At 42.2% G+C, this 11,909-nt stretch overlaps 1 protein-coding gene across 2 annotated transcripts; it reads right to left on the bottom strand.

Annotated features, from left to right (window-relative positions):
- Positions 1-5: 5 nt before the first annotated feature.
- On the bottom strand, positions 6-5,492 carry LOC124029728 (mitochondrial mRNA pseudouridine synthase Trub2-like). 2 transcript variants are annotated; one of them, XM_046341342.1, is made up of 8 exons: positions 5,228-5,492; positions 4,470-4,607; positions 4,233-4,307; positions 4,018-4,073; positions 3,796-3,877; positions 3,615-3,687; positions 3,219-3,355; positions 6-613 (listed from the first exon to the last, which is right to left on the bottom strand). In XM_046341342.1, the coding sequence occupies exons 1-8, from the start codon at positions 5,343-5,345 to the stop codon at positions 270-272; spliced, it is 1,023 nt and encodes a 340-aa protein (XP_046197298.1). In that variant the 5' UTR covers positions 5,346-5,492; the 3' UTR covers positions 6-269. The 2 variants fall into 2 exon arrangements, with proteins under 2 accessions (XP_046197298.1, XP_046197293.1); XM_046341337.1 differs by having other exon boundaries at positions 4,018-4,079; positions 5,228-5,491.
- Positions 5,493-11,909: the final 6,417 nt, after the last annotated feature.

Raw genomic sequence — 11,909 nt, 5'->3', positions numbered from 1 at the left:
TCACATAATTTGGTATATTTTAATTTAAAAGAACAGACATTAACTAATACAAACTGGTCATACATTTTTACATTGGCCTAAAGAAAGCAGACATTGCACATTAAAAAAAAATCATTGGTTTTCCAACAGCCACATCCTCATTGGCCTAGGCTCCAGGCTCCGCACTCGTAGGTGAGGTGAAAGCCTGTGGCAGAGACTACATCTTCATTGACTAAAACCAGTATGTTTTGAGGCTGATGTAGCTTTCAAGGATATCTATTCCAAGGACATCAAGAGCCAAATGCTTTTGAGGTCAATACAGAGTGTAACCGGTGGTAATCACCAGTAACTGCTGCTTCTTCTGCCATCTCCTGTCTCTGACTGGTTGTTCCTGTATCCTTCCCTGGCTGTGTGTGCTTGGCTTTGCTAGCCTTTCTGGAAGAGCGGTACTGTCTGATGGCCTGTATGACATCTGGGGAAGTCCAGTGTTGATGGGTCAAGGCGTGTTGTATGGTGAAGGGCCCGTCTCGAGTGCGGCGCACTCCCTTACATACGGCCGTGCTGCGGAGCTCCAAGCCCACTTCATGCAGGATTCTGCACAGGTACCGCTGGGTTTCATTCAAACACTGCACCTCTGCGAGAGGGAGAAAACTGGTTAATGAAATGTACAAAACTGAATTAGCAAGTTTCAAGTTGTATTAGTCGTATGTAAGGGACACGCATGGTATACATTGTCCAACGAAATGCTTACTTGCAGGTTCCTTTTTGACATTGCATTAACAATATGAAATAGTAAAAAAATATGAATATGAACATAAAGTAAATGGCAGTAGAATAGAATTAACATTTGAGAAATATGTATAATACAGAGAGGCACAATTTCTAGTACCATATTTACACATGTATTGGGTAAGGGGAGTGTATACATTTAATTGAGCACTGGGCAATTCCACAGTAACAGATTTGATTTCTAGTACAATATTTACACATGTATTGGGAAAAGAGTGTCAAGTGTATAAATTGAATTAAGCACTGGGCAGTTCCACGGTAACATAACTGTATGTCAAACAAAAACCAATGATTGCAAAGTTAAACAAACCATACAACTATGCACAATAACTACATTTACATTTACATTTAAGTCATTTAGCAGACGCTCTTATCCAGAGCGACTTACAAATTGGTGCATTCACCTTATGACATCCAGTGGAACAGCCACTTTACAATAGTGCATCTAAATCTTTTAAGGGGGGGGGTGAGAAGGATTACTTTATCCTATCCTAGGTATTCCTTAAAGAGGTGGGGTTTCAGGTGTCTCCGGAAGGTGGTGATTGACTCCGCTGTCCTGGCGTCAAGAGGGAGTTTGTTCCACCATTGGGGAGCCAGAGCAGCGAACAGTTTTGACTGGGCTGAGCGGGAACTGTACTTCCTCAGTGGTAGGGAGGCGAGCAGGCCAGAGGTGGATGAACGCAGTGCCCTTATTTGGGTGTAGGGCCTGATCAGAGCCTGGAGGTACTGAGGTGCCGTTCCCCTCACAGCTCCGTAGGCAAGCACCATGGTCTTGTAGCGGATGCGAGCTTCAACTGGAAGCCAGTGGAGAGAGCGGAGGAGCGGGGTGACGTGAGAGAACTTGGGAAGGTTGAACACTAGACGGGCTGCGGCGTTCTGGATGAGTTGTAGGGGTTTAATGGCACAGGCAGGGAGCCCAGCCAACAGCGAGTTGCAGTAATCCAGACGGGAGATGACAAGTGCCTGGATTAGGACCTGCGCCGCTTCCTGTGTGAGGTAGGGTCGTACTCTGCGGATGTTGTAGAGCATGAACCTACAGGAACGGGCCACCGCCTTGATGTTAGTTGAGAACGACAGGGTGTTGTCCAGGATCACGCCAAGGTTCTTGGCGCTCTGGGAGGAGGACACAATGGAGTTGTCAACCGTGATGGCGAGATCATGGAACGGGCAGTCCTTCCCCGGGAGGAAGAGCAGCTCCGTCTTGCCGAAGTTCAGCTTGAGGTGGTGATCCGTCATCCACACTGATATGTCTGCCAGACATGCAGAGATGCGATTCGCCACCTGGTCATCAGAAGGGGGAAAGGAGAAGATTAATTGTGTGTCGTCTGCATAGCAATGATAGGAGAGACCATGTGAGGTTATGACAGAGCCAAGTGACTTGGTGTATAGCGAGAATAGGAGAGGGCCTAGAACAGAGCCCTGGGGACACCAGTGGTGAGAGCGCGTGGTGAGGAGACAGATTCTCGCCACGCCACCTGGTAGGAGCGACCTGTCAGGTAGGACGCAATCCAAGCGTGGGCCGCGCCGGAGATGCCCAACTCGGAGAGGGTGGAGCGGAGGATCTGATGGTTCACAGTATCGAAGGCAGTCGATAGGTCTAGAAGGATGAGAGCAGAGGAGAGAGAGTTAGCTTTAGCGGTGCGGAGCGCCTCCGTGATACAGAGAAGAGCAGTCTCAGTTGAATGACTAGTCTTGAAACCTGACTGATTTGGATCAAGAAGGTCATTCTGAGAGAGATAGCGGGAGAGCTGACCAAGGACGGCACGTTCAAGAGTTTTGGAGAGAAAAGAAAGAAGGGATACTGGTCTGTAGTTGTTGACATCGGAGGGATCGAGTGTAGGTTTTTTCAGAAGGGGTGCAACTCTCGCTCTCTTGAAGACGGAAGGGACGTAGCCAGCGGTCAGGGATAAGTTGATGAGCGAGGTGAGGTAAGGGAGAAGGTCTCCGGAAATGATCTGGAGAAGAGAGGAGGGGATAGGGTCGAGCGGGCAGGTTGTTGGGCGGCCGGCCGTCACAAGACGCGAGATTTCATCTGGAGAGAGAGGGGAGAAAGAGGTCAGAGCACAGGGTAGGGCAGTGTGAGCAGAACCAGCGGTGTCGTTTGACTTAGCAAACGAGGATCGGACTACGTTGAACTATTTATACTGTAGTTCTTTGCAAAGTTAAACAAGCCATACAACTCTATGCACATCATTGGGTTTGGTTTGGCATACATTTTAAAGTGAAAAAACAGTCCCAGTATCAATGTCATCATGGAATTGCCCCACTATTCAAGAATACCGGATACATATCTAATGCAATCTAATGTCTGTTGCAGTTCATCAGTTAAAAAGAGCCATGTGCCATGTCCTATTGCATGTGAGTGTGTCCCTGTGTCTTTGTGTGATCAAGTGTCTATCTAGCAGGGTGTTGTACAGTACAGGTGAAACTGGAGGTGGCAATACATTTACCCAAGGTAAAATGGGGTGGTTGGAAGTGTAATAAACGCAGGCCTGTCATAATAGGGGGAGACTTCCCGTCGGGACGCAGTTCCCCCTTCACAGCCAGCTCATAGGCCCCCTGGGTGCTCATGTCCACCTTAGAGTACCTGCCAGAACAAACAGTTATCCTACACTGCTCCACACACTAGGTATAGCAAAAATAATAAATAAGCTTTCACTGGCACAGACAACAACTGACTGGCACTTATATCACAGCATTAGTTTGGTAAGTAATGGGGTTGAATTGGTACAGGTCTATGGGAATGCTCTAATTGTAATATACCTTGGTTCAGTGAGTAGATAAAGTAAGGTGAACAGAGAGGGATAAGAGGTGGACCACAGAACTAGAATGAATGGTGGACGTACGTGAGCAGGGCCTTCTGATTGGATCCTTGCATCATGGCCAAGACTCTCTCCAGCTTGTCCAGTGTAATGTGATCTGGAAGGCATGTCAAGGGTTGCTACACAGTCAAGATAATGTTTTTATAGATTCTGTATTTATTTCAATAAGGTGAAAGGCAAAAAAATAAAGCGTTGCTGTACCTACCATATGTGGTCCTCTCTATGAGGCGGCCTGAGTGAGAGAAATTATCTGTGGCCATCCCCAATTCACCTTCCAATGTATAATCCTGAATAAATTATCGAAAGTTGAACAAGAAATGCATCATGGCAATCTCAGCATTCTATCAGAATGATGCCATATGGATTTTCCACCTCCAATAAACTGTATGCTCTTTTACTTGTAACATAAATAGAGATGAACGCTTACTCTAGTGACATGAGATCTGTAGAGATCAGTCAGAGCCTTGTTTGACTGGCCAACACCTAGAACTGAGGAGAAACAGATGCCATGATGATGTACATGATCAAACATGAAAACTTATATCGGTGCAGTAATGCAGGCCCGATGTGGTTCAAAATAGCATATACCTCAGTAATATATATATATTTTTGTAATTTGGAGGACATGACAGAAAGTCCCACCTAGAACTCCAGAGGAGAATACGTCCAGGCGATGTCCCACTCCAACTCCTATGTGCTGGAACTCAGGTCCACTCACTGACAAGAAAACAGTAAAACCGTTATTGAATTCACACAAATCCAGCAACATTACGATATGGAGAGCCTCACCTTTAAAATACAAGTGAACGCACTTCTAGGTTGTGTAAGGGACAGGTCATGAAAGACTTGGAAGTGATTGTACAGTGAACCTGAACATACCCAGAGGGTGATGAGCCAGAGCTGGGACCGAGGCTGCAGACAAGGTGAGCTCATTGGAACCCTCAGCCACAACACTGGTGGGCTCAGTTAGGAACTGGACCCGCTGACGAGGGGCTGGAGGAGGGGCAGCATTTATCCCTTTGGAAAGAGATTGCATCGTCAGAGTTCGATTCCCAGGGGGACCAGGACAAATATTTTTTATGAAAATGTATGCTCTTGCTACTAAGTCGCTCTTTATAAGAGCGTCTGCTATAAATGACTAGAAATGTAATATGTAAAATTATTATCTAATTTCCTTCAACTGCACTGCTGTGAAGGAACTGGACATGTGACAGGAAATCCCTTGCTGGCATTTCTTGTCAAGTGGTAAACCCATTAGGTAACAGCAGTAGCAACTCATAACGTTACTACTAAACATTACCGGCTCTCTAAAATGTCGGGTAAGCAATACTTTCCTGTGGATATTTTGTCTCAAATTACGAGCAGCTATAGTGCAAACCGCACAGACAACAGGTAGAGTAAGATTAAATGTAATTTTTTTTCAACATTCAGGCTTGTAAGGTAACGTTACATTTGCACGATTTTGCAGGCATTATTTCTAGGCTGAATATACCAATTAATTGTGTATTACAGCCTGATTAATCACTACACTGATTTTGCACTACAATTAAGCATGCAATTATCAAAATAACAACATGGAGGATTATGTTGCATTTGTAGTGCAAAAGTAAATGCTAGTGTCAATAACGTTACAGTACCTTTGAGCAGGTTTGTCTCGATGGTATCCCGGACGAGTTTCCAGTGGACACCGGGGGGTTTGTAAATGGAAAACAATCCCTCTAGTTTATGAAACATGCGAACAGATGGCCTCGCCATGACGCTAGATCTCAACAAATATTGTCCAGCATGTGTTACCCATAAACTGTGTTAAATAACGCTACACTTCGTCAAATTTCACATAAACGCAGTTCCAACCTGGCAATGTTTCTCGACATGTGGAACTAATGCGCACGCGTAGACGTGATTTAGATATTCCAGAACACTGCCACCTAACGTGCTGGAGTAGTTACTTCACTTGCCTTGGCCAAGTTAACAAATGTTTCCTATGCCAATAAAGCCCTTGAATTGAATTTAAATTGAATTGTATTTATTTAACTTCAACCCAAATAAATAAATGTTAGAGTTATCAAAATAATAGAATGGAATAAAACTTTATTGTTCATTATGGCGATTAGGATTGTCACACATCAAATCACATTTTATTGGTCACATACACATGGTAGATGTTATTGCGAGTGTAGCGAAATGCCTGTGCTTCTGGTTCGACAGTGCAGGCATATCTAACAAGTAATCTAACAATTCCACAACAACTACCTAATAAAGGAATGGAATAAGAATATATACATCTAAATATATCGATGAGCAATGACTGAGCTGCATCGGCAAAATGCAATAGATGGTTTAAAATACAGTATATACTTTACATACAGTGGCGGTTCTAGCTTGTATGGCTCCCTTGGTGAACCCCCACTTTGTGCCTAGCTCACAAACTAGAATCAGGGCACCCACTCCAACAAGGTTAATTGATCCACAGTCCCATATGGTGACATGATATCATTGACGTGACATGCAAATGAGCGATAGAAAATTGATTGCGCAAATTTCACCATTCCAAATGTTTTTGTGCGGGCGCCCCATGCTGCCCCCGGGAAGATGCCGCCCTGGGTGGCTGCCCATGTCGCCTATACCTAAATCCGCCACTGTAAACATATGAGATGAGTAATGCAAGATATGTAAACATTATTAAAGTGACTAGTGATCCATTTATTAGAGTGTGTACAATACACTTTCAAATTTGCGACGCACTTGGATTGAGACAAATCAAAACCAATTTTAACCATATAACCAGGTGCGCAACTTTGGCTTTAGAAGTGTAGCATCGCTACAGCAATATTTGTGCTTAGCATATATGCATGTCCTGAAATGGGGTGTTATGGCTGTGCGCTGCTGGTGGAGAAGTCAGGTGCAGGAGAGCAGGGAGTATTGAACAAGCGCACACTTTATTATGGCAGGAGATTTTTAAAAATAACAGAAGAATGCAGCTTCTTAAAAAACCTCCAGGCCACAAGGCAAAAGTGCAAGGCGCGAATAATGTTCAATACAAGACACTGTAAATACCAAAATAAACAAACTGTGCAAAAGACACAGAAACATGAAACCCAGTCTGGCGCTATAACCACGTAACACGAAACAATTTCACACAAAGACATGGAGGGGAACAGAGGACTAAATACAAGCAGTGTTATTAGGGAATGAAAACCAGGTGTGTATGGAACAAGACAAAACAAATGGAAATGTGAAAAATGGAGCGGCGATGGCTAGAAAGCCGGTGATGTCGATCGCCAAACGCCACCCGAACAAGGAGCAGGGCCGACCTCGGCGGAAGTCATGACATGCAGACTTTGTGTTTGGAATAATTGTAAGTTCTTGTTTCTAAGCTGCAAGGTTATTCACCAACAATTTTTTTTTGTATTATTGATGTTTTTTATTTTTTATTATCCAGTCTGATAAACAGCCTACCCGACCGCTCAGAGTTTTCCGAATGGTCCTAAAGCACACAGTTGCCTCATTTTGTATCACATTCCAATTTATAAAACTGGAGGGACAAAAATGGTATTTCAGAATGTGAGGGGTACATGTCCCCCTGTCCCCAGTGAAAGTTGCACCCTCAGATATAACTATAAACAAAAAAAAAACAATTCACGCAGGTGAGCTCAGGGTCTGGCAGCAATGCCGCGCCCCCAATGTCTCTTTAATTAGAAACATTATAATAAAACACACAGAACACTCAATGCATAATTAGTACAAAAAATATAAAGATGATACCACCTACCCTGTGTCCAGTGCTATATGTGACATTGTATCCACAAATATCAAACTGTATGCTTGTGTCAGAGGAGTCGACTCCACTAGCCTCCAACACTAGCCTAACCATGGAGCTTCAGCGGTAATGTCCTAAGGAATTTCAGTAGCACATTACATAACATTACTGGAAGGTTGCAAAAATCTGGTAACTTTCCCCAAATTCTCAGGGTTTCCAGAAATCCCATTTATGGATTCCCAGTTTCGCAACACTAGTTCTGTGAAACTTCAGTGGTAGTGTTCTATGAGGCTTCAGGTAATGTCCTGAGATTTGGTGATTGATACAGACTTAGTGCAAATAGTTCTTAATTATTCAAATGGGTATGAAGAAAGGAATCACCGATCACTCCATCTACAAAGCAACTTGTGTTTGTGTGTGACGTGCGTGCATTACTGAGTATGTTTGTGCAAATTATCACGTTTTCTGTAATGCCGCACAATTGAATTGAGCATAGGTATTCTGTGAACTGATCTGTAATTATTGATTATTGATAGGTTTTATTCACACCTAAACATTATAAATACTAAACGTTAATTTATAATTGACTCTGATGGGTTGCAGTCTTTGTGTGGGAGGCACAGGCCAGAGGTAAGTTTTTGTAACAGACTAATCAGAGAGCAAAAAGTGAGTGTGGAGAAAAGACATGGGAGAGGGTGCTCACACAGGTGCTCGGAGTCCAGAGGGCCATTGCCATAGCAACAAACGATGGGCATTTATTTATTTGTCAAGTTACATAACATTGATATCTCCATACAACTTATATCGGAGTGTTTTCAGTGTAAAGTGAATTGTTGTCTGTGCCACCTCTGCAGTGTGCTGTCTGTGCCACCTCTGCAGTGTGCTGTCTGTGCCTCCTCTTTCACAGTGTGCTATCTGTGCCTCCTCTTTCACAGTGTGCTGTCTGTGCCCCTGCTTTCACACTGTGCTGTCTGTGCCTCCTTTACTACAGTTTGTTGTGTGGCCCATGAAGGCTGTCAAGATCACTGTCCTTGGCTCAGAAAACAAAGGTTTCATTCATCACACTGACTTCTGAAACAACATGCAAAGCTCTGCGAAGCACACTATCAACAAACAGTATTATGTGATGAAACATTGCATATGTGAATATATCAAAACTTTCACATGTAACCCAGCTCTTTTGAGAAACTACACAAACCAAACTATGGACACATGGGGAAAATGTATTAATAGTGTATTTGAAGTGGACAAGTTTTCTTTACAAAACGTTATATCCACCAAAGTCAAACGTCACAACACTTTCTAAACCGCTCTGATGACAAACACTTTTCCTTGTCTCCACTTGTCCACGTGGCTGCTAGCTGCGCTTCGCAAACCCTGAAAATATTGTGAAGATTGACCACCATTTTGTTTTTGTAAGGACACAAAAAACAGAGGCAGTGGGCAAAACAATTCAGGTAAATAAATACACTTTTAAAATGTTAAAAGACAATATATTATTAGCTAGTTAGATAGCTGTAGGCCAGTAGGTCACATTGTTGGCTAACTAGAATTAGCTGCTAGCTAGCTAACTGTACACGCTGTTTAGCTAAGTTAATTAAATTGTTATGAATTTTTTTTGCACCTTTGCACCCCAGTATCTCCACTTGCACGTTCATATTCTGCACATATATCACTCCAGTGTTTAATTGCAATATTGTAATTATTTTGCCACTATGGCCTATTTATTGCTTTACCTCCCTAATCTTTCCTCATTTGCACACACTGTATATAGATTTTTTTCTATTGCGTTATTGACTGTACGTTTGTTTATTCCATGTGTAACTCTGTGTTGTTGTTTGTGTCACACTGCTTTGCTTTATCCCGCCTAGGTCGCAGTTGTAAATGAGAACTTGTTCTCAACTGTCCTACCTGATAAAATTAAGATGAAATACAATTTTTAAAATAAATACAAATGTCATCAAGCTACACTCGTAGAAAAAGGCCTTTCCCTACCACTGAGGAAGTACAGGTCAGCCCAGTCAAAACTGTTCAGCTGCTCTGGCCCCCAATGGTGGAACAAATAACGCCAGGATTTTTGAGTCAATCACCACCTTCCGGAGACACCTGAAACCCCACCTCTTTAAGGAATACCTAGGATAGGATAAGTAATCCCTCTCACCCCCCCCCTTAAGATTTAGATGCACTATTGTAAAGTGACTGTTCCACTGGATGTCATAAGGTGAATGCACCAATTTGTAAGTCGCTCTGGATAAGAGCGTCTGCTAAATGACTTAAATGTAAATGTAAATAACCATTTTTGGTTCCAGGTAGAATCCTTTTGGAACCCTCTGTGGAAAGGGTTCTTCATGAAGCCAAAAAGGATTTTTCAAAGTGTACTGCTATGGGGACAGCCGAGTAACAGCTACACTCTTAGGAGAAAAAGGGTGCTAACTTCCTATTAGTTAGATATCTTGATGTAATCATTGTAAATTAAAAACACAGTCTCCAAATGTATTTGTAGATAACAGCCATGGAAAATTGGATGAAATTGCAGATCCATCTGTCATTAAAGGGAGATTGTAGGCTACTGGATAGGGCAGGTCATTTTGTAGGAGAACATTACGTAAAGATTGTCCAGTTTCAGTTCCTAGAGGGGAAATCTTTGAGAACATAGAGATAATAGCAACATAATATAGAGTGCTCTCTAATTTGTGTATAATGAAGCCTGTTTCTTTGTGATGTTTTCGGTCCTTAGAAATGGAAAGTTGTGAAGGCAGATAAAGAGAGCGGTCCCAATGAATGTCCCAAGAGACTAAGGATATATCCTATATGCCATGGGTTATATGTGTAGGCCTACCTATGTTAGCAAATGTTGTATACAAAAATATAGTTAAACATCACACACAATGTATAAACCTATTACAATTGGAGCAGGCCAACCCTGCTTGTGGTCTGCCAGGTGTGCAGGGTTCTGTTTCAGCCCAGCAGCTGATTTAACTTATCAAATTTAATGAGTTGATAATCAAGTGTGCTTTTGCTGGGCTGGAAAAGAAGTCTGCTCACCTAGTAGATCAAGGATCAAGGTTGGCCACCACTGGTATGGAGTTTTTTTGTTCACTTGAAATTATGCTTCAGTAATTATAATCTACTTGTTACCACTTAATTATCTATTGTTGTTTAGACTAAGATGTCTAATCTTTACATATGAGTTAGCTTATTTGTATGTATTGAAGTGATGAAGTGTTAATTCTTTGAAGTAAAGTGTTTTAAATGTTAAACTATTATTCAAAATGAACCAGTATCTGTTGATTAATCACATATCACAATCTGCAATAAATAGGGGAGGGGGTTCTGTATAATTCAATTCAATTCAAGGGCTTTATTGGCATGGGAAACATGTGTTAACATTGCCAAAGCAAGTGAGGTAGACAACATACAAAGTGAATATATAAAGTGAAAAACAACAAAAATTAACAGTAAACATTACACATACAGAAGTTTCAAAACAGTAAAGACATTACAAATGTCATATTATATATATATATACAATGTACAAATAGTTAAAGGACACAAGATAAAATAAATAAGCATAAATATGGGTTGTATTTACAATGGTGTTTGTTCTTCACTGGTTGCCCTTTCCTCGTGGCAACAGGTCACAAATCTTGCTGCTGTGATGGCACACTGTGGAATTTCACCCAAAAGATATGGGAGTTTTTCAAAATTGGATTTGTTTTCGAATTCTTTGTGGATCTGTGTAATCTGGGGGAAATATGTCTCTCTAATATGGTCATACATTGGGCAGGAGGTTAGGAAGTGCAGCTCAGTTTCCACCTCATTTTGTGGGCAGTGAGCACATAGCCTGTCTTCTCTTGAGAGCCATGTCTGCCTACGGCGGCCTTTCTCAATAGCAAGGCTATGCTCACTGAGTCTGTACATAGTCAAAGCTTTCCTTAATTTTGGGTTAGTCACAGTGGTCAGGTATTCTGCCGCTGTGTACTTTGTGTAGGGCCAAATAGCATTCTAGTTTGCTCTGTTTTTTTGTTAATTCTTTCCAATGTGTTAAGTAATTATCTTTTTTTTTCTTGTGATTTGGTTGGGTCTAATTGTGCTGTTGTCCTGGGGCTCTGTAGGGTGTGTTTGTGTTTGTGAACAGAGCCCCAGGACCAGCTTGCTTAGGGGACTCTTCTCCAGGTTCATCTCTCTGTAGGTGATGGCTTTGTTATGGAAGGTTTGTGAATCGCTTCCTTTTAGGTGGTTGTAGAATTTAACGGCTCTTTTCTGGATTTTGATAATTAGTGGGTATCGGCCTAATTCTGCTCTGCATGCATCCTCCGTTGTACATGGAGGATATTTTTGCAGAATTCTGCATGCAGAGTCTCAATTTGGTGTTTGTCCCATTTTGTGAAGTCTTGGTTGGTGAGCGGACCCCAGACCTCACAACCATAAAGGGCAATGGGCTCTATGACTGATTCAAGTATTTTTAGCCAAATCCTAATTGGTATGTTGAAATGTATGTTTCTTTTGATGGCATAGAATGCCCTTCTTGCCTTGTCTCTCAGATCGTTCACAGCTTT

The sequence above is a fragment of the Oncorhynchus gorbuscha genome, linkage group LG03, assembly GCF_021184085.1.
Source record: "Oncorhynchus gorbuscha isolate QuinsamMale2020 ecotype Even-year linkage group LG03, OgorEven_v1.0, whole genome shotgun sequence".
NCBI classification, from domain to species: domain Eukaryota; kingdom Metazoa; phylum Chordata; class Actinopteri; order Salmoniformes; family Salmonidae; genus Oncorhynchus; species Oncorhynchus gorbuscha.
Note: the sequence above shows the minus strand (reverse complement) of the source record. Positions and strands in the feature narration are given on the sequence as shown.